This window comes from Heterodontus francisci, chromosome 6, assembly GCF_036365525.1.
Source record: "Heterodontus francisci isolate sHetFra1 chromosome 6, sHetFra1.hap1, whole genome shotgun sequence".
Classification (NCBI taxonomy): domain Eukaryota; kingdom Metazoa; phylum Chordata; class Chondrichthyes; order Heterodontiformes; family Heterodontidae; genus Heterodontus; species Heterodontus francisci.
This window is the reverse complement of record NC_090376.1, coordinates 32,692,990-32,712,227: the sequence shown is the minus strand read 5'-3', so window position 1 is coordinate 32,712,227 and position 19,238 is coordinate 32,692,990. Positions and strand designations below refer to the sequence as shown.

The 19,238-nt window shown below is 43.7% G+C and overlaps 1 protein-coding gene across 1 annotated transcript in view; it reads left to right on the top strand.

The window, feature by feature from the left end:
- Positions 1 to 19,238, top strand: part of LOC137371234 (FRAS1-related extracellular matrix protein 2-like) — a 280,561-nt gene that overhangs the window by 106,107 nt on the left and 155,216 nt on the right. The window contains exons 3-5 of the mRNA XM_068033445.1: positions 4,913 to 5,059; positions 10,196 to 10,426; positions 18,091 to 18,216. Coding sequence (XP_067889546.1) covers positions 4,913 to 5,059; positions 10,196 to 10,426; positions 18,091 to 18,216 — 504 coding nt within the window. The remainder of the gene's footprint in view (positions 1 to 4,912; positions 5,060 to 10,195; positions 10,427 to 18,090; positions 18,217 to 19,238) is intronic.

Genomic DNA, 19,238 nt, shown 5'->3' with positions numbered 1-19,238 from the left:
CATTTTCTGTTTTTATTTAAAATATTTTGTTGGCTCCTTTTTAATCCTCTACGCACTACAGAAAATGGCTTTGTGCTCTGTGCTAGTTAGTAGTCAGTTCTACCTGTAATGTGCTTGTAAAATAATGTCATGAAAAAAAAAACAAGTTGAAGTCAAAATATTATTTGGTAAAATTCAATTAAAAATTCTAAACAGATGTTATTAGTCCATGCTACAACTGAAATATTCAAAAAGGTACAAAAAATAAAATATTGTTAGCAGTAGAAAACCCCAATTTTAATGCAATGCACCCGGTGAGAAGCGAGTGTTTAAAAAAAAAACTGCATTTATATAGCATCTTTCACAACCAATGGACGTCTCAAAGCGCTTTACAGCCAATGAAGTACTTTTGAAGTGTAGTCACTGTTGTAATTGTTACAACTGACCGCTCAAGACAAAGCCCCCAATCAAAATATATGATTATGATTGTGGTGGGAAAAATGCACTGTTGATTCAGTCCCGCCCCTCCACAGATCACCTAACATATCATTTTAAACTTTCCAAATTAAAGAAAACCGCAGCCAAATTGACCATCCACCAACCCCCGAATGAGGCTAACCAAACCTTTAGATCAACAAATTAACTTTTTAATTAGAAAAAACTAAATTCTTAAACACAACTAAGATATAAACAACATTTGAAATAGAAAAAATTAGTGTCCTTGCAGATTTACGCTCCTGCTGAAGTGGAATCGTCCCAATGTGGAACAGTCCAAGTTTGCTTTAAGTCCTCACAGCGTCTGATGGGGTGGGGGGGGCGGGGTTGCGGGTGGGAAGAAAAGTTTTTTCATCAGTAGAACAATTCGTCGCCTAGTTCAGCAGTTGAAGTGATACCTTTCTTCTCCAGCGATAAATTCAGCAATTAGCAACTTGCAAACTCTTTTTAATAAATCAGTTTGCTTTTAGAATTTTTGAGGGATTAAAGATTGTCACAGTCTAACTTCTCTTCCTTTATTTGAAGTTATCAGAGATCTCTGTTCCATTCATGCTGGTCCAGCTGTCTGTCTGTGTCAAAAGCCAGTTTTTGGCTAGTTTTAAAGGTCAATCGGCAACATTGTATCTTGTGCCCTTGGTCCTGAGTGGCTGTATCCGAATGCCTCTTTGACTCAGACCCTGGAGTTTGCTGCCTTAAAGCAGTACTGATCCTTTTCCAGCCTTAAAGGCACACAGCATACTTCCTGGAAAAAAAACTACAGGATCATAACAATGTACGAAAGGCAGCAGCCAGTATGCACACAGCAAACACTCACAAACAGCAATGTGATAATGACCAGCCAATCTGTTTTTGTGATGTTGATTGAAGGATAAATATTAGCCAGGACACCTGCGATAACTCCCCTGCTCTTCTTCAAGATAGTGCGATTGGTTAATTTACATTCACCTAAGCATGCAGATGGAGCCTCAGTTTAAAGTCTTATCTGAAAGACAGCACCTCCAACAGTCCCCCAGTACTGCACTGGAGCATCAGCCTTGATTTTTACATTCAAGCTCTAGGCCGGAATTTTACGCCACCCCAGCGAGCCGGATAGCTCTGAAATAACAATGCACATTACAACGCTTTAAAGAAGTGTGTATATGTGCGCTTGCAGCACACATGCTGATTTACACTAAGGACCTGCCCTTTCACTGATACCTGCTAAATTCGAGTGCTGGAAAGTACAGACTCTTGCTTGGTTTGCCTCTACTAACCCTTCCATGGTGCAACAGCATGCACACATTGACAAGAGATGTCCCATTTCATCAAAGGAAGGGAAAGGACCACAGAAATGAAAAATGACAACTTTTGGCAGGCTAAAATTAACGGACTCTCCAGAACTCATTTACAGCTGTCAATTTTAATATTTTCTTTTCAGCGGACTGGAAATTTCACATACCTTGACATTTTTTTCATTGGGTTATATTGTACCAGTCCCTTCAAGGTTCCTATTGCCTCTCTAAGTGTCGAGACTTTCTCTTCCTTTTATGGCTCCATCCAATATTGTGCCACTACCTACATCCGGTATCTGCCTGCTGAATTCAAATGAGGCCCTAGGCTAAGTTTGTGCATTCGCTTCTTGGTCCCCACATGAAGCACTTCAGGTCCTTTCCACAATAATTCAACTGGCTCTGGAGATGAGCTCAAATTTTGTTTTGTGAGACTTGATAAGTACAGCAATGGAATTTCCAATTCTATTTCAGGAATTAAGAAATGGCCTTTCTCTATTTCAAGTAGACATCGCTCTCTGACTTGTCCTGATAGTGGTATAGACTCATCCAGGGCAAATTTAAGCTTGTCTTCAACACAGAGTTGGCTAAATAATAATTTTTTTTTCCTGTTTTGTTGTAATCTCTAAAATAGTGATCATAGACTGGTATTTTTACATTTTTTACATGAACTATTGCAGCCTCAGATACAAATGATTTATAACACATCCTGCCTTTCATTGCATGGTTCTGTTTGACTCTTTATAGCCATGAACTGCCTATATCCACACATTAGAGACCTCTGCATTCTTGTTTGAGACTTGGGCTGGAATTTTTCGTTGGGCAGGAGGCTCCGCCCATTGGTCAAAAAGTTGGTGGTGAGCCCGCCTCCGCTGGGCCTGGGGAGCCAGCCGGGATTTTTTGCTCCCCAGGCGCTTAATTGGTCTTGGGCAGCATTTTCACCTTCTTGAGACAGGAAGTCCCGTCTAATGGAGCTACTGGCCAATCAGCGGGCTGGCAGCTCCTAGACCCAACAGCACCACTGGGAGCGGTGGCCACTGCTGGGCCTACACCCACCCAACGCAAGCAAGGTGAAGGACGGCCTTGAAGACAAATAAGTTTTTAGGGCCTCTCCAGGGACAATCAGCCAGGCCCCAGCAAGGCAAGAGGAGGTCGGTTAGGGGTAATGGGGGCGTGTTGTGTGGTAGGGGCAGTTGGGGCTTTGGGGAAGGCCCTCAGAGGCCCCATCAAGAGGGCCCAACCCCTTGCCCGCAAAAAGGCTGCCTAGTTTTACCAGGTGGGTTTCATGAGGCTTTTGCCATCTGGCCGCCGAGGAAAATACTGCGGCAGCAGGCGGAGGCCCTTAACTGCCACTTAAGGGACTTCATTGGCCTGGGGCGGGCAGGCCATTTCTCGTCACCGCTCCACGTAAAATTGTAGCAGGCCTGGGAACAGCCCCCCCGCCCGCCTCCCACTCAATTTTACACCCCCCCACCACCACCACCTGCCCGCTCATTTAGGGGCTGTAAAATTCCAGCCTTGGTTTTATGTTTCAAGCACTTGAATGCATTGCTGTTATTGGAAAAGGAAAATAACATATTTGCATATAGAAAATGCAACATATAATGACAATGGGGCGACCAAAAGCACATGCAAAATTTTATTTAGTAACTTCTATACTTTATATGCAAAGACATAATCTTGTAAAGTATAATAAATATGTAACGTATGGTGATGTGTTAGGTCAAACTACAAGAGCATCTCTGTGCCAGTCTAGAGTGAGAGTTTGAAATTTTCCATTAAACGTGAAATTATGCTGGCACTGTTTATTTCCCTATTAACTCTACTAAAAGAGCCACCATACTGAAATTGCAAAACAAATCATGGGATAATAAAACACTATTAGATCCATTGAATTTACACCCACCCCTCTCCCAGATCACTTTTAAGCTATATTAAACACTATGGGGGTGAAATTGGTCTACCTCAGGGGTGAAACGGGCTCATAGTGAATCAGCGGCTGATTTTTTTTTACCACACCTGATCTTTTTTCCAGTGACGTTCACAGAACAATAGTTCAAACTCTTTTTGGAGCCTCATTTCCTAGTCTAATCGTTGCTTTTAATTGGTTTGAAATTAAAATATAGAATCTTGGCACTATTTTCCAAGAACATAAAAACTGAAACAATGGAAAATCAGCTGCTGATTATGATTAGAGATACAGCACTGAAACAGGCCCTTCGGCCCACCGAGTCTGTGCCGAACATCAACCACCCATTTATACTAAATCCTGCACTAATCCCATATTCCTACCAAACATCCCCACCTGTCCCTATATTTCCCTACCACCTACCTATACTAGTGACAATTTATAATGGCCAATTAACCTATCAACCTGCAAGTCTTTTGGCTTGTGGGAGGAAACCGGAGCACCCGGAGAAAACCCACGCAGACACAGGGAGAACTTGCAAACTCCACACAGGCAGTACCCGGAATCGAACCCGGGTCCCTGGAGCTGTGAGGCTGCGGTGCTAACCACTGCGCCACTGTGCCGCCCATAGCTGCTATTTGCTACAGGCCCATTTCACGCTCCTGACATACACCAATTTCACTCCCGATGAATTTCCTCAGCCGTTCCCCTGAATTGTCACCGTAACTCAAGAGAAAGGCCCAGGACCGGGATATGCCAGGTTCCAACTTCAACCTGAAAAACCTGGTCAGGCTTGCAAGGGAAAGAGCCCTTACAAGATCAGGCATATCAGAAGGGCCAGGAACACCCCACTTTCCAGCTCATGTGGGGACTAGTATAAGACTGGAAGCCAGTGTGCAAAATCCGATGAAGTGTACACTTTTTCAGAAGGCCAGAAGTTAGCTCCGCATGGCAGGGCTGGGGAAGGGTGTGGGGGGTGGGGGTGGTTGAATCCAGGCTAGGGAAATGACTTGGCGGGTGCCAGAGTTTCCAGCAGAATGGAGCAGGTGGGATGCATCTGTAATGCCTTGGGAATCCGCCAGCCCCATAAAAAAGAGGTACCCTTCTACTGACCTAGCAAATCTGGCGTCAGTGCTGGGATTGTGTCCTATGAATTATTAGCCCTATTGTAAATGTTATCCTTGCCGTCACACAATACAACAATTACTTACAGCTCGTATGGCACATGTCTAAATTTGTGCTCTCGGTAATTGTTATGCAGGTGGTAATAAGTTGAAGAATCAGCTTTTCCGTTTGAACTGGGCTTGGATCTCTTTGGAGAAGGAGTACTACCTAATAGATGAGAATTCGAAATTCCTGGAGGTTTCACTGAAGCGCAGGGGATATCTGGGAGAAACCTCATTTGTTGGTAAGTACCTATCAGCAACTAGAAATTGTTACAAATAGTATGTGATTGTATTATTTGTCTTTCATTTCCCATCTTAAAAAACACTGGCTGACTGAGTCAGCAAGTAGTGTACTATATATTTTGTCTATATATTTCTTCATAAGCTACCTCTAGATGAGTATCTCCAAAGGACTGTGCAGTTGTCTTTAGCACTGTCAGTGAAACCTATAAATTCTGTCAGGCTGTGAATTTTATTGTGCATTCTGCAGTGACTGTCTTGGTAGAGTTTTGATTCATATGAGGAGTTAGGATATATTGTCCTTAATCCTAACACTAAGAGTATGGCATTTTCATTGGTGGTATAAATAAGTTTTTCACTAATAATTGAATCTATATGGGCACAAAAGAAAAACATAAAATAGCACAAATGCCTTATTAGGCACACTGATCTATAAGTAATATTCTTTCAGAAATGACTGGTACAATGTCACATCACTTTTGCTGTGGCTGTATTGTCATAGCCTGGCACAAGAGATTTAACTATTGTAATTTCCCCATCCCCACCCCTCAATATTGTGGTTGAAATCATAGCGAGTCATTATGAACTGCTTGAAATAGTAACTTTCAAAAGAAAATTGGATATATACTTAAAGAATGCAGGGCTACAGGGAAAGAGAGTGGAGTGGAACTAATTGGATAGTGTTTCCAAATGACCAGGACAGGTATGATGGGCTGAGTGGCCTCCTTCTGTGCTGCAGGGTTGTATGATCCTATCATTTTATGGCTTTCACGTGTTAGGCAAATGTAATAATCGTGAGAATACAGAAATGCATCAATTTGTGACTAAACGTCCGCAGGGATTCTACACGTCTCCCTCAGTAGTCTTTCATTAAGAGCAGAGGAACTGAAGGTCACCAGCAGAAATTCCTTGCATGTCTGAAGAGTCAAAATATTTTCAATGCAAATAAGTTAATTTATTAAAATTGCAATATATCTGCAAAAAAACTTGAGTTTCAGATCTGAAGCAATAAATCATAATATCAATTTCATAAATTTATTGTTTTCTTGCTCCACTGTGTGACACACTGAGTGTAGAGCCCTGATGGATAGATATAGGTTGAGCAGAGTGCACACCAGCTGTCAAAGCAACTTAGTTTAAAAATTTTTGGAAGCTAGGATGCTGGGTTTCTCTGGGCCCAATGGGATAAAGGCTGAAAGTGCAGAGTAAGTGGTTTGATTTCTAATCAGTTTTGGCAGATATGGGTGTTTAATCCAAACGTTGCGTAGAGGGTTTCCAAGCTGCATGCATATTCTGGAAGACGTGAGGAATTGCTATCATATTCCACAGCTTGACACAGCTTTTAGCTTCTGCATTCCTGTCATTTGTCTTTTTGTTCAGAAAGTGCACTCTGCTGGCCTCATTAGCTATAAAAACCTGCTTCTTTCCTGCCAAGGCTCAAATTCAAAGTGTACTGTATGTGTGGGTGCGCCAGCCGCCTGGAGAACTGTACTCATTTATTAAATGTATTATTTTTAAAAATTTCATTAACTGCATTACAGAAAGGTAGATAATTGCATTCTGTTTTTGGAATGACATAACACATGGCAACACTTTTAATGTAATTTTTCTTCCCGTTTGGAGTTCTATCCACTCCTGAACCTTTAGCTGGGAGAGCATGGGGCCAAACTTGAGGGTTCTTTCGTGGGTTCTGGCACTAATACTTCTTACTGAGTATAGTACATGAAGCATTTGTCAACCAGAAGGAGCAAATGGGTAAAGGTTGCTCCTGTGTGCTCTGATGTGAAAGAGCTGACTGAAAGCTAATTTGTCACTTCACATGTGTGATAGCAATGTTGGTGGGTCAGGCTTTTCCATACAAATCTGCAACTAGCCTGGTGATTATGGTACTAGATGAGCAACCTTGAGTTCACATCCCACCATGGCAAGTCGTAAAATTAAATTTGTGGGCTTGTACCTGTAAAATAACAAAAGCTGTTGGGTTCTCCTAAAGCCCACTGGTTCATTAATGTCCTTAAGAGAAGGGAACCTGCCACCTTTACCTGATCTGACTTACAGATAACTCCGTTCCCACACTATGGGCTGGATTTTGTAGTTCCGCCACCGGGAGCAGCAGCAGGCGCGGAAAATGCGGCCATCCCCCATGGGACCCACGCCACTGTGATTCTGCAGTGGACAGCCACTTTACATATTTACGGCAGCCGACCCCGCCCCCACCCCCCCCCCCCAACTCCTCACCGACGCAGAAGCAGGTGCTGGCGCCATTTTTAAAAGGCTGCTTCTGCCTCTGAAGTGAAGGGGAAAGTGAAGGTGCGTGAGTGCCGCTCGTCGCGCTGAGAATCGGGAACTGAAGGTAAGATCGCTGCGGAGTGGATTTTTATTAATGCAAAAATGTAATTTAAATATTTAAACCAGGGTCCCATGGCAGAGGGACTGCCGTGGAGCTTCCCTGCCGCCAGGCAGATCGGGCCTGGCAGTCCCGGCGTCGGGTTCCATGGCAGCCGTGGCACTCCGATTTTCCAGCCACCATCCCCACCCCCTCCCCCACCACCACGGAGCCTGCCGTTGGGTTGGGAACAATATTCAGCCCTATGGCTGGAGACAGCAGGGCTCCCAGCGCCAGGCTGAAAGGGTGGGGGGATCCCCGCCTTGGCCTTTTCCCACACCCCCCGCCCCTCCCCACTGCGGCATGATTCTCAATTGTTCCAAATACGAAGTTTCCGGCACCCGGATCTCCGTCCTTTAAAGACAGAGATAGCGCCTCCAAGAGCTGCCGGCCAAGCACAGGACCAGAGGCTCAGGAATATGGGCAGTGCCAGCAGGAGCGGTGGCCACTGCCGATACTGCAGAGGCCTTGGACCCAGGCCAAGTGCTGCAACCCCAGACCTACATACTAACATACGAATTAGGAGCAGGAGTGGGCCACTCGGCCCTTCGGACATGCTCTGCCATTCAATAAGTTCATGTCTGAACTGATTACTCCACATTTCCACCTACCCCAATAGCCTTTCACCCCCTTGCTTATCAAGAATCTATCTACCTCTGCCTTAAAAATATTCAAAGACTCTGCTTCCACTGCCTTTTGAGGAAGAGAATTCCAAAGACTCACGACCCTTTGAGAGAAAGAATTTCTCCTCATCTCTGTCTTAAATGGGCGACCCCTTATTTTTAAACAGTGACCCCTAGTTCTAGATTCTCCCACAAGGGGAAACATCCTTTCCACATCCACCCTGTCAAGACCCCTCTGGATCTTATATGTTTCAATCAAGTCGCCTCTTACTCTTCTAAATTCCAGCAGATACAAGCCTAACCTGTCCAATCTTTCCTCGTAAGACAGCTCACCCATTCCAGGTGTTAGTCTAGTAAATCTTCTCTGTACTGCCTCCAATGCATTTACATCCTTCCTTAAATAAGGAGACCAGTTCTATACACAGTGCTCCAGATGTGGTCTCACCAATGCCCTGTATAGCTGAAGCATAACCTCCCTAATTTTGTATTCAATTCCTCAGGTAAGTGAGGCGGGGTCGCTGGGACCTTCCAGACTGAGGGTGTGGGGGTGAAGTCCAGGGGAAGAGGGGGTCCATGGAGGTGGGGGTTTTGCCGGCTGGGGTCCTCCATGGGCCACAGATTGCCCACGGAGGAGGGATGCCCCTATTTTACAAGGTGCCCTTCCCGCACGGCAGAGGCACCCCCGCTGCTGATTAGATCCGAGCGGTGGCGGGAAGAAGCCCTTATTTGGCCATTAATGGGCCACTTAAGGGCCTCAATTAGCTTCTGGGCAGGAAGGCCGTCATCGGCCTATCCCGCTCCCAGCGAAATCGCTTCGTGACAGGGCGGCAATTGGCCCTCTGCCTCCCGCCATCCGTTGCGATTTTGATAGGCCACACCCCCCCCTACCCCCGCCTCCAACCCCACCTTAGGGGGGGGCCTATAAAATCCAGCCTTATGTAATTGACTCCCAGTGCATTCAGTGCAACTAGGGAAAGGCAATAAATACTGTTCTACCAGCATCATCCTTATCCTAAGAACAATTTTTTTTTAAATAAGAAAATATTTACCACCTCCTTGACTGCTAAGAAACTGCTCCATGTCACGTTTTCTGTTCTGCAGTAAAGATTCATCACTAACAAACTTTCTACAATGACGGTTTGGTAAAACTGTTTGACATCTGTTGCATGGACATTTTCTTTCTTTTATTTGTGTTTTAAGTTTTTACAAAACAGAAATTAATCAGACACCCTGACAACTAGTGTATAAAGGCCCAGTAAGTTTATTTTAGAATTGAGATAAGGCCCTGTGCCAAACCTGATGTTGAATAGAGTATTCAACACCTACTATAGAAATAAAATTCTGTACATAAAGTTTTATTCATCTACGAGTAATGAAAATGTGCACAATGTAGAGGAAAGTCTTTCCTTATTCTCTGAAGACACAAATCCGCACTACTTCTCAAAATGCTGACCAACTTCACAGGTAAAGTGAAATCTGACTGTCCAGTTCGAAGGGTGATCAACATCAAAATGCCCAATTCACTTGTTGATTATTGTGAATTCTGGGCTATAATGAGGAGCATGGAAATATTTCTGGTACAAAATGATGCTGCTTTAATCTTCACTCTTATTTTCTATATCTTTGATTGCTGTCTTTAATGCTGTCAGAATCTGTTACATAAAAAAACGAGAAGAGCTTCCATACTTCCATACTTATATTCTCTTAACAATGTTATGCTTAATCTGCATAAATGATGGTTTGCTCGCTTCATACTACAATTTCTAAAGCAACAATAAAATAAAGAGGAACTTAAGGAAAATGTCATATACTCTGCATTTTCTTTAGGCCCCGCTTGCTTTTGCTTATTTTCATTTGCTTTATGCTTGTTTTCATCTTTCAGCCTATGTTAATGGGATTCTCAAGAAATGTTGGTGTAAGTTGCTGTTGGCAAGATCAGTGTAGAAACCGGCATAAATTTTGTTGTCCTTTTGGCGAAAATCAGATCAAGCCACTTCCATCCCATTATAATCTTTAATTATGCATTAAAATTACTCGTTCATTTGTTAGTCTTGAAAGTAATCACGTAAGGGGTATGCGTTGAATTTACTTGGATTTTGACCCAGCTGCTCTTCCTGTTCTATTGACAGGCATTGGTACAAAAGATGGCACAGCTGAGAAGGATAAGGATTTCAGGGGGAAATCCCAAAAACAGGTGCAGTTCAATCCAGGTCAAACCACAGCAACTTGGAAAGTGCGGATTTTGACAGATAATGAATATGAACTGTCTGAAACATTCCAAATTGTACTGTCTGAGCCCGTCATGGCTGTTCTCGAATTCCCAGAGATTGCAACTGTGGAGATTGTCGACCCGGGTGATGGTAAGTATCTCCTTAACTGTGCTGTTTTTCTCGATTCTTACCATGCATGGATATGCACTTTTGTGGTGCAGTGTGCATATTGTCAAAGGCTGTCAAACATGATACTTTACATTGAAGTGAAGCAGGTTTTCAAACATCCACTGCAATATCCATAAGGAGCGTATGAACCATTTCCCTAGAACAAAATTACATCCAGTTTTGAATGTAATGTTCCCTGTCTGATATATTCACAAATATTTCCTTTCCACCCCTCTTGTTACCTCAGTATGATTCTCATCGTAGTTTCCTTAAATCAAATTGCCTCAAACTTAAGAACACCTAGCACTCAGCTGGTCTCGTCCTTTATTGACACATTTTGCTCACCTATGTTATGTATGACTTTGCGTCACTTTCCTCAGCCAAATTCTGCAATTACTCCAGGATTATGCTAGAGAGTAAGGACAGCTGAGACTCCTTTCCCAATGACAAACACCTTGAGAGTTCTTTCTTTAGCCCCTTCACAATCATCTTCAATACAAGGTGCTAATAGCTCGTACAGCTGATCAAAATTTTACCAGCTCCCTGACGTAGTCCTGCCACCAGGGAAGTTTCCCAGCTGCGGGAACGGCAGTGGCCTGACTGCCCATTGACTGGAGGTGGATGACCATTTAGACAATGAAAAGTCAATTCAGGGCCATTTTCTCAGCCGCCAGCAATTTGCTCCCCATCGCCTGGGGAAGCCATTAGCTGCAAGGAGGTGGCCACCCTGTAGCTTCCTGGGAGGTGGCCATCAGAGCTAGAGGCTTCATTGGCCAAGGAGGGGGCTACCAGTGGCAAAGGCTGCCAGCCCTAATGCTGCTGCTGGAGGGGTTTCCCCTCTGGTTGCTGGGGCCTGCATCCTTGGCTATGACAAAAAAAAACAACTCTCTGCCACCCCTGCAAGAGCGCCTCAAAATGGAGGCACCCTCATGTTTCCCTTGCTGCCTCAGCCGCCGCCACCCCTCCTGGTGGCGCTGCCAAAGTTGTAGTGCTGCCAGCTCTCTGATTGGACCAGCAGCGTGGAAGGCCCGCCCGCCTTTCTTAATTGGCTACCTCCCCTGCCTACCGGCTCCTGATCGCCCCCTTCTGACAGTATCGAGGGGTGGGGGGTTCTGGCCTCCCAGACGTTGGGACTTTCCCCTTCTGGGAAGATCCCACCCGTTGGCTGGAATTTTATGTCACCCCAGCGAGCCGGATGGTGGGCTGGAGGAGGCGAGAAACGGGCCGCCCACCCCAGGCCAATCATGGCCCTTAAATGGCCACTTAACGGCCCCCAAGGGCTTTCACCCGCCTCCACGGGGATTTTACCCTTGACAAGCGGGCGTCTGGGGGACATGAAAGGCCGCCCAGTGAAACCTGGCAGCCTCTCAGCGCACTAGGGGGGGGCCCAGACAAATGGGCACAGGGTGCCCGATTGAGGGATGCCCCCACTTCCCCAACCATCCCCAGGACCCGAGAAGCCCCCCCATCCCCCCGGGGCGTGACCGACTAGCCCAGCGAGGCAACCCTAACTTACCTGGACTCCTGGCTCCATGTCCTTGGCTGGGCTGCAGTACCAACGTTGGCCGCCGCTCCTGGTGGCGCTGCTGGGACTATGAGCTGCCGGCCCAGTGATTGGCTGGCAGCTCAATGAGGTGGGACTGCCTCCCTCAAGCGGGTGGAAGTCCTGCCTCGGAACAGTTAAAGCCTGGGGACCCGTAAATTGCGGGACAGATCCCCAGGCCGGGCGGAAGCAGGTTCACCACCGACTTTTACATCAATGGCCAGCTCCCGTCTGCCCAATGTAAAATCCAGCCGGTTGTCTCTGCCATTACCACATCTTCCTCTTATCCATTGTTTATGACTTCTCCCAATCTCCCTTTTACTTTAGCTTTGATCTCTGCAGCTTCTTTCCCATCTCCCCCTGCCCTGTCTAATCTCTTCAGTGAGACATACTTTTTTTTGTTGCTTCTTTTTGGAATGTACCCATCTGAAGTTGCTCTGAGAATATGGTGACAGGCCTTCTCCTTGAACAGCTCTTCCCCCCGGCACTCTCTGATATTGTTAACAGCTTCCTTTTATCAGGCACTGTTGTTCTTCATTTAAAAATTGACATCATACCCCTACTCTCAACGATCCATTCTTAACTCATCCATTCTCTCAAATTACCTACCACCCCATACCCTTTCCAATGAAACCCCTTCGAGCTTCATGCCCATCCCTGCCAACAATTCCTGCTTGAATCCCTTCAGTCCAGCTTGTGCCTGCTCACGGAATCCTAATCACTATGGGCATTGTCATGAATTACATCCTCTGTGTCTTGGCCATAGTTCTTTATCTCTTTTCTTCCTTGAATCTCCACAGTGTTTGATTTGGTGACTATTCCATCTTTGCCTATCATTCCATCTTTGCCTATCAGGGCGGCACAGTGGCGAAGGGCGGCACAGTGGCGCAGTGGTTAGCACCGCAGCCTCACAGCTCCAGCGACCCGGGTTCAATTCTGGGTACTGCCCGTGTGGAGTTTGCAAGTTCTCCCTGTGTCTGCGTGGGTTTTCTCCGGGTTCTCCGGTTTCCTCCCACAAGCCAAAAGACTTGCAAGTTGATAGGTAAATTGGCCATTATAAATTGTCACTAGTATAGGTAGGTGGTAGGGAAATATAGGGACAGGTAGGGATGTTTGGTAGGAATATGGGATTCGTGTAGGATTAGTATAAATGGGTGGTTGATGTGCGGCACAGACTCGGTGGGCCGAAGGGCCTGTTTCAGTGCTGTATCTCTAATCTAATCTAATCTAATCTCTCTACTTCATTTTTCAGCTCCATGGGACTGCCCCGTGTGGTTTCACACTGCTTGTCCAAATGGAGCCAGCACATTGCCAACAATGGCTTCCTCTCCTGCCCCCGCACACCTTTGGAATTACTCAAGGGTCAGTCTGTACAAGTCGTTAATGAAAGCATCCACCAATTCATCCAGTTTCTGGGCCCTTCTGTTAAACTTGGCCCTTTCAAAGATCTCATTGCTTCTTAAGTTAAAATACTTACCGAAGGCTTGTAAAATGTCATTAAACTTATCGGAAGCCTCATTGATGCCCTGCTTTGTGGTCACATAATCAGATTTGCACCTACAGAAAAGTGTTTACTTGTTCAACTTCAGATGTGCTGTGCAGCTGGGAAGTTATTCTGTTACTTAAACGTTTTCTGCTCCTCAGAGACCAATTCTGAATCTGGTTAGGTCCTTCCAAATTCTCAAACCTTTCTGACATCGTACATTTTGGATCCATATCCTTCCTAAACTCTGTAGGTCATTTTCTTTCTTTTATAATTTTTTTTTCCCATAATGGAAGTATTCCCGCACTTTTCAGAGGTTTTCTGCTCTTTTCGGAAATTTCCTGGGTTTCACCCTAGCAGTCTTCTCGAGTAATGGCCACCGACTTTGGATCCGCCCTTTGTGAGGATTCCATTTCCCTGTTTTGCCCGCCCAGTATGCCGTTAGACAATGGTTCTATCCTTTTCTAAAGGTTGCTCACCCGAACCCCCGACCGTCGCTTAGTTCTGTGACTCGATGCCTGCGATCGCTGGACCTGGATTTTTCTCACAGAACGCCACTCTTCTTTGGTGTAGTCTGAATACCATTGCGGCCAACTCACTGACTCGCCATGTCTTTTCGTCATCTAAGGAGCAGCTCTGGAGCTCTTCGCAGCCTCTCCATGAGATCTGCAGTCTTTTGGTGCTACTGTACCAGGTTAGGCTTCTTAAAATCTTCTGGGTGTGTTCACTGCTGCCACCATATTGTATATTGTTGCTAGCATTTCAGATGCTAGATTGAGCTTGGTTTACAGAGATCTCAGAGTTGTCGTAAATCTAAACAGTAACACATTTATTCTATTTACATGGACTATATACACTTTCCATAAGCCTGTCTAGCTTCTGCTACTCATGACACTTCTTGCTTCTCCCAAGCCTATTACACATGTAATCTTTTGCATTATCATCTCTGTGGGAGGTGTTACTCTCACTGTCCCAAACATTAACCCTTTCAGACCCTTATACAGTATGTAGCCTCACACTGTCTCCTGGTATGAGGTCCACTCAGTATGTTGTTCCTGGCTTCTCACTATCCCATGGGCCTGTCCCTAAGTTCAGGATAAAGCTGGGTGCTGCCAATCAGTGGCGCAAAGTTTTGAGTGGGTTGAGCAAACTGACCAAATGCTTATCCCGCCTCTTCTCTCTTATTTTACAACAGCATGATCTCCACGCTGGATATTAATTAATGTGCAGTGAACCTATGTAGCATTTAGTGTTCCTGCTCCTCCTTTGTGATTAATTTAATTAATCTTTTAGTTATGAAAAAATTAGTAAATAGAAATATTATTTGGAGACTGTGTTAGATTTTGCATCAACATCAGCTTTTGTACAAGGTGGATGGATTGGAGTTAAGATACAGATCAGCCATGACCTAGTTAAATGACAAAACATTTTCAAGTGAATGAATAGCTTCCTGCTGTTCCTTAGTCTCAGTTTATTTCGCTAAACACAAAGAGACCAACATCAGAATACCTCCCTTCACCTCTACTGGTTTTAGCTTCAATATTGGTAATTAGTAGACTGATCTCATTGCCTCAGATGCTTCCAATATTGTAATGCATTTTACAAATCAGAAGTGCACATTAAGGAGGTCACAGAGAAAGTCCTAAAATGCATTTTTTAATTTTGGTATGAAAAATAATTTGGAATTGTTGTCAAAAATAAGTAATTCTGCTAAATGTTAGATTATATTTAGAAGAGGTACAATTGCATTATAAATTTAACACGTTTTTAGCTATCGTCAAAATGTTTAGATAAAGTTAATTAATGCTTAAATGCTGACTAAACCCAAGACAAATCAAACCTATCTTTTAGGACAAATTGGAAAACACCTTGCTATAGCAGGTTGTTCTGTCTTGCAAAGTGATGAAAGACATTTCTCCCTGACTCTGCTGTAACCTTGGTCAGGGGAATGCAAGGCAATATTCCAAAACTAATAAATCCATCCACAGTCTGTTCCCAAAAAGAATTAACACTTGAGTGCAAATAAAGCAAACTTTTACCAAAACAACAACCATGGTGCTTTTAATGTACTAAATCATCCCAAGGCACTTCACAGGAGCGTTATCAAACAAAATTTGACACTGAGCCACATAAGGTAGTATTAGGGCCGATGATCAAAATCCAAGTCAAAGAAGTGGTTTGAAGGAGTGTCTTAAATGGAGGCGGAGAGGTTTAGGGAGAGAATTCCGAGCTTAGGGCCTTGGCAGCTGAAGGCACGGTCGCCAATAGTGAAGTGATTACCATCTACTTCAGTTAATTAAAGGAGCATCAGATGATGTAAGAAGAGCAGATGATTAGTTTACATGAGATCACTCAGAGCCTGTTGCATTTTGTTAATTAGCTGATTCATCTAGTTTAGAAAACTGTGAACTTATTGAACATCACTTTGTTAACTCCTTCCCTCCGGAATGCGCTCTATCACATTTTTTAATGTAAAGCAAGACACATTTTCCAGGCCACAAGCTTTAGAAGTGTTTATACAATTTCAGCCATCTAAGGAAAATAGTCTCCTAACCTCAGTTGAAAAGCATCACTCCCACTGAGTGGTTTATCTGAAAGAGGAATGTGTTTGGGAGTACAATGTTTATAGGAAAGATTTGGGATTATACTGCAAAGTAAATTGAATAAGTATGTGGTTTGGAAACCAGAGAAAAGAACAGCCTTCTAAGTAGTTTAAGTTTTCAGCAGTGAATTTGATAATCCAGTCTGTCAACCACAGCCAGTTTACTGCTGTCACAGAATAATAGATTATGATGGTAATGTGTAGTGGTAACTGTCCAGTTAACATCTGGGCTTGGACTTTTTGGGTTGTAGCCAGTGATTTATTTTAGACACAAAGGTTCACAAAGAAAAGCTGATTTAGGAACAACAAGAGAACTAATCAGGACAAGTCCGAGTCATCGGTCTCAATTTTAATTCCTGACAGGTGAGAGAAGGTTGGCAGGGAGGAGTTAAAATATTGGGAGCAAGCAACATGACCCTATTTCCACCCATGTAAAATTTAGTAAAGACAAATCAGGCCATCGATGAGGCTGCCACAAAAGGTCTAATTAATATTCAGGAGTCGCAGCCCGATGTCATCATTGGTGCCGCAGGTTAAATTTAAGTGGGTGAGGAGGCGCCCTGGACTGTGGAATTCCCGGCAGCAGATACAAGGCAGGATGTAGTGATTGGCCAAGCTAAGTGATAAAGAGCTTCTCCTTTTAGCACTTCTTCTGGCTCAGGAAGAGCAGGAGTGCCCCCCACTCTCCCCCCCCCCCCCCCCCCCCAGCCTCACAATGAAACCTTTGCTTCCCCCCTCAACCACAAGACTGGACCGTGGCCCTAATGTTCCCCAACTATGCAGGCCCTATCAAGCTTTGTTGACCTCTCGCTCCCTTTTCCATGGCTTAATAGTGCCCCTTTGTCCTTTCTCTGTCCCCTTTTGATGGCCACCCCGAGCTTCCATCCTGTACTCATTGCTGTGGACCATCCCCACGGGACCTGGTCTGCTGCCCCTAGTATGTGTTCCCACCCTTCAAATGACAACAGGGTCTCTACATCCATGGTTTTGTCAACTTTTCCCTGCACAATGTGCACACCCTCATGCCTGTCCGTCATTATAGGGGCCATTTACTGTTAAAAGCTACTTGCCTGCCATAAATTTGATTGTGAATCCAAAACCTCCTAATTAACATTTATTTTTTCCAGCAAGACAAGGAAATTTAAAAACGGTCATTTTTTTGCTTCCATCTGAATAATAGGCATATGTAGTTAAATTTCTAGTCTTTACTTCTCCATTAGGGCAACAGACATTCAGGAATTTCACCAACTGTTCATTAACATAAATTTTATAGCCTCCGAGTTACAAATTCTCAAAAGTTTTTTCATCTTGCAGGTGTTATAGCCTACTGAGTAAATGACATGAAAGCCTTTTTATTAAAAAAAAACTTGTCTCTTTAGATACTTTGAGAAGTTTAACAAAAACTATAATTATCTTTTATTTTTACATAAATGTGTTAACTTGCAAAATATCTCCAAATATTTTGGTTTATTCTGACCTGTAGTGCCAGGATTAATTTGGATTTTGGATGGGAAGGATTCCTTTGATACACTGCCAGGAACCTATGTGTGTTTTCTGGAACAAAAGTAAGCATACTTTTCACTGTGGGAGGTGCACAAGTGAGACTGCCTGCTGGAGTTACAATTCAAGTAAAGGTCAACCGGCTACTTCTGTCCTATATAAATATTATAGGGTAATTTATACACAAGCTCATTCACTGCACACCCATTGTCTTTGAAGCAATAAGTTCCTAATTCTCACATTACAAACTATAGAATCTTGGTTAAAGGAACTGATACGTGGCCCATATTTGTAGGAGCCGAAAAGATAATGAGGTTCTCACTGCAAATACACCAACAATGATTTAGATAAGAATAAAGTTCCACAGGACATCAAAGAATAATCTTTATCTTCACCACCTGTGCTCATTATAAATAAGAAATTTCTGGATGGGTGTGTTAGTGCCAATAATACGAGAACAATTTAATCATTTCCATTCAATTTTGTTTCCCCTGAATACATGTATATTTTTTCTTCAGAATCGACGGTCTTTATCCCCAAGTCTTCCTATGCCATTGACGAAGATGTCGGTGAGCTGTTGATTCCAGTGAAGCGGACAGGAGACGTGAGTCAGGAGCTGATGGTTATCTGTTCCACACACCAAGGTAAGTTGATAAACAGCAGTTGCTGCAGGAAACCTAATTATCACCTTGTATGCAAACTATCAGATGAAAGGTCACAGACCGGAAACGTTAACTTTGCTTCTCTCTCCACAGATGCTGCCAGACCTGCTGAGTATTTCCAGCAATTTTGTTTTTGTTTCAGATTTCCAGCATCTGCAATATTTTGCTTTTATTCTATTGTTTCTTTAATTCATCTATCTCATCTAAAATAAGTTTCTAACTGTTTTCACAGTTACTGCTGTTCCGTTTCTTTGCGGTACCCAGTGGCCCGTGGGCACTTAAATAGAATCATAGGAAGTTAACGACATAGAAGGAGGCCACTTGGCCGATCGTATCTGCACCAGCCTAGAAACGAGCCACCCAGCCTAAGCCCACTTTCCAGCGTTTGGTCCATAGCCCTGCAGGCACTTAAAGACGCAATACTCCATAATACTCCATAGTTAAACTCCTTTGCAAGTGTTTACTTGGGGTACTGATTGTTTTTTGTATTTGAAAACTATCATCATGCAACATTTGCATTTATAAATGTCAGTATATTTCCTAACCTGAATAAAACAGAATTTGAGAAATATGTAGAATGATATGTATTATTCACTGTATTCTCTGAATAAGGCGTAAACAAAACTTTCATGTTAATGCTGAGCTGCAGCTTTCACATTGTCCAAAAACTGAGCTGCTTAACTTGTATACGCCACAGCAGCAGTCCTAGAGCAAAGAAACCAGATATATGGAACGGCCAAACTCAGATGTCTGTATTGATAGCATTTTCAGTTTAGATGTTGAATGATTTTAGGCAATGAGTTATCAACTCACTCTTCCAACATATATCACATGTATGTGAAAACTCATAGGTTTGTTGAAAAGATGGTTTTAAATAACATTTGATTTAATGAGGGAAATATCAAGAGGTATATACTGTTTATTGTTGCCAATGTAGTGCAAGCATTGTGAAATTCGCTGCTGATGCTGTGTGGGTATATGTAGGATTCCCTGCTGGTATAGTG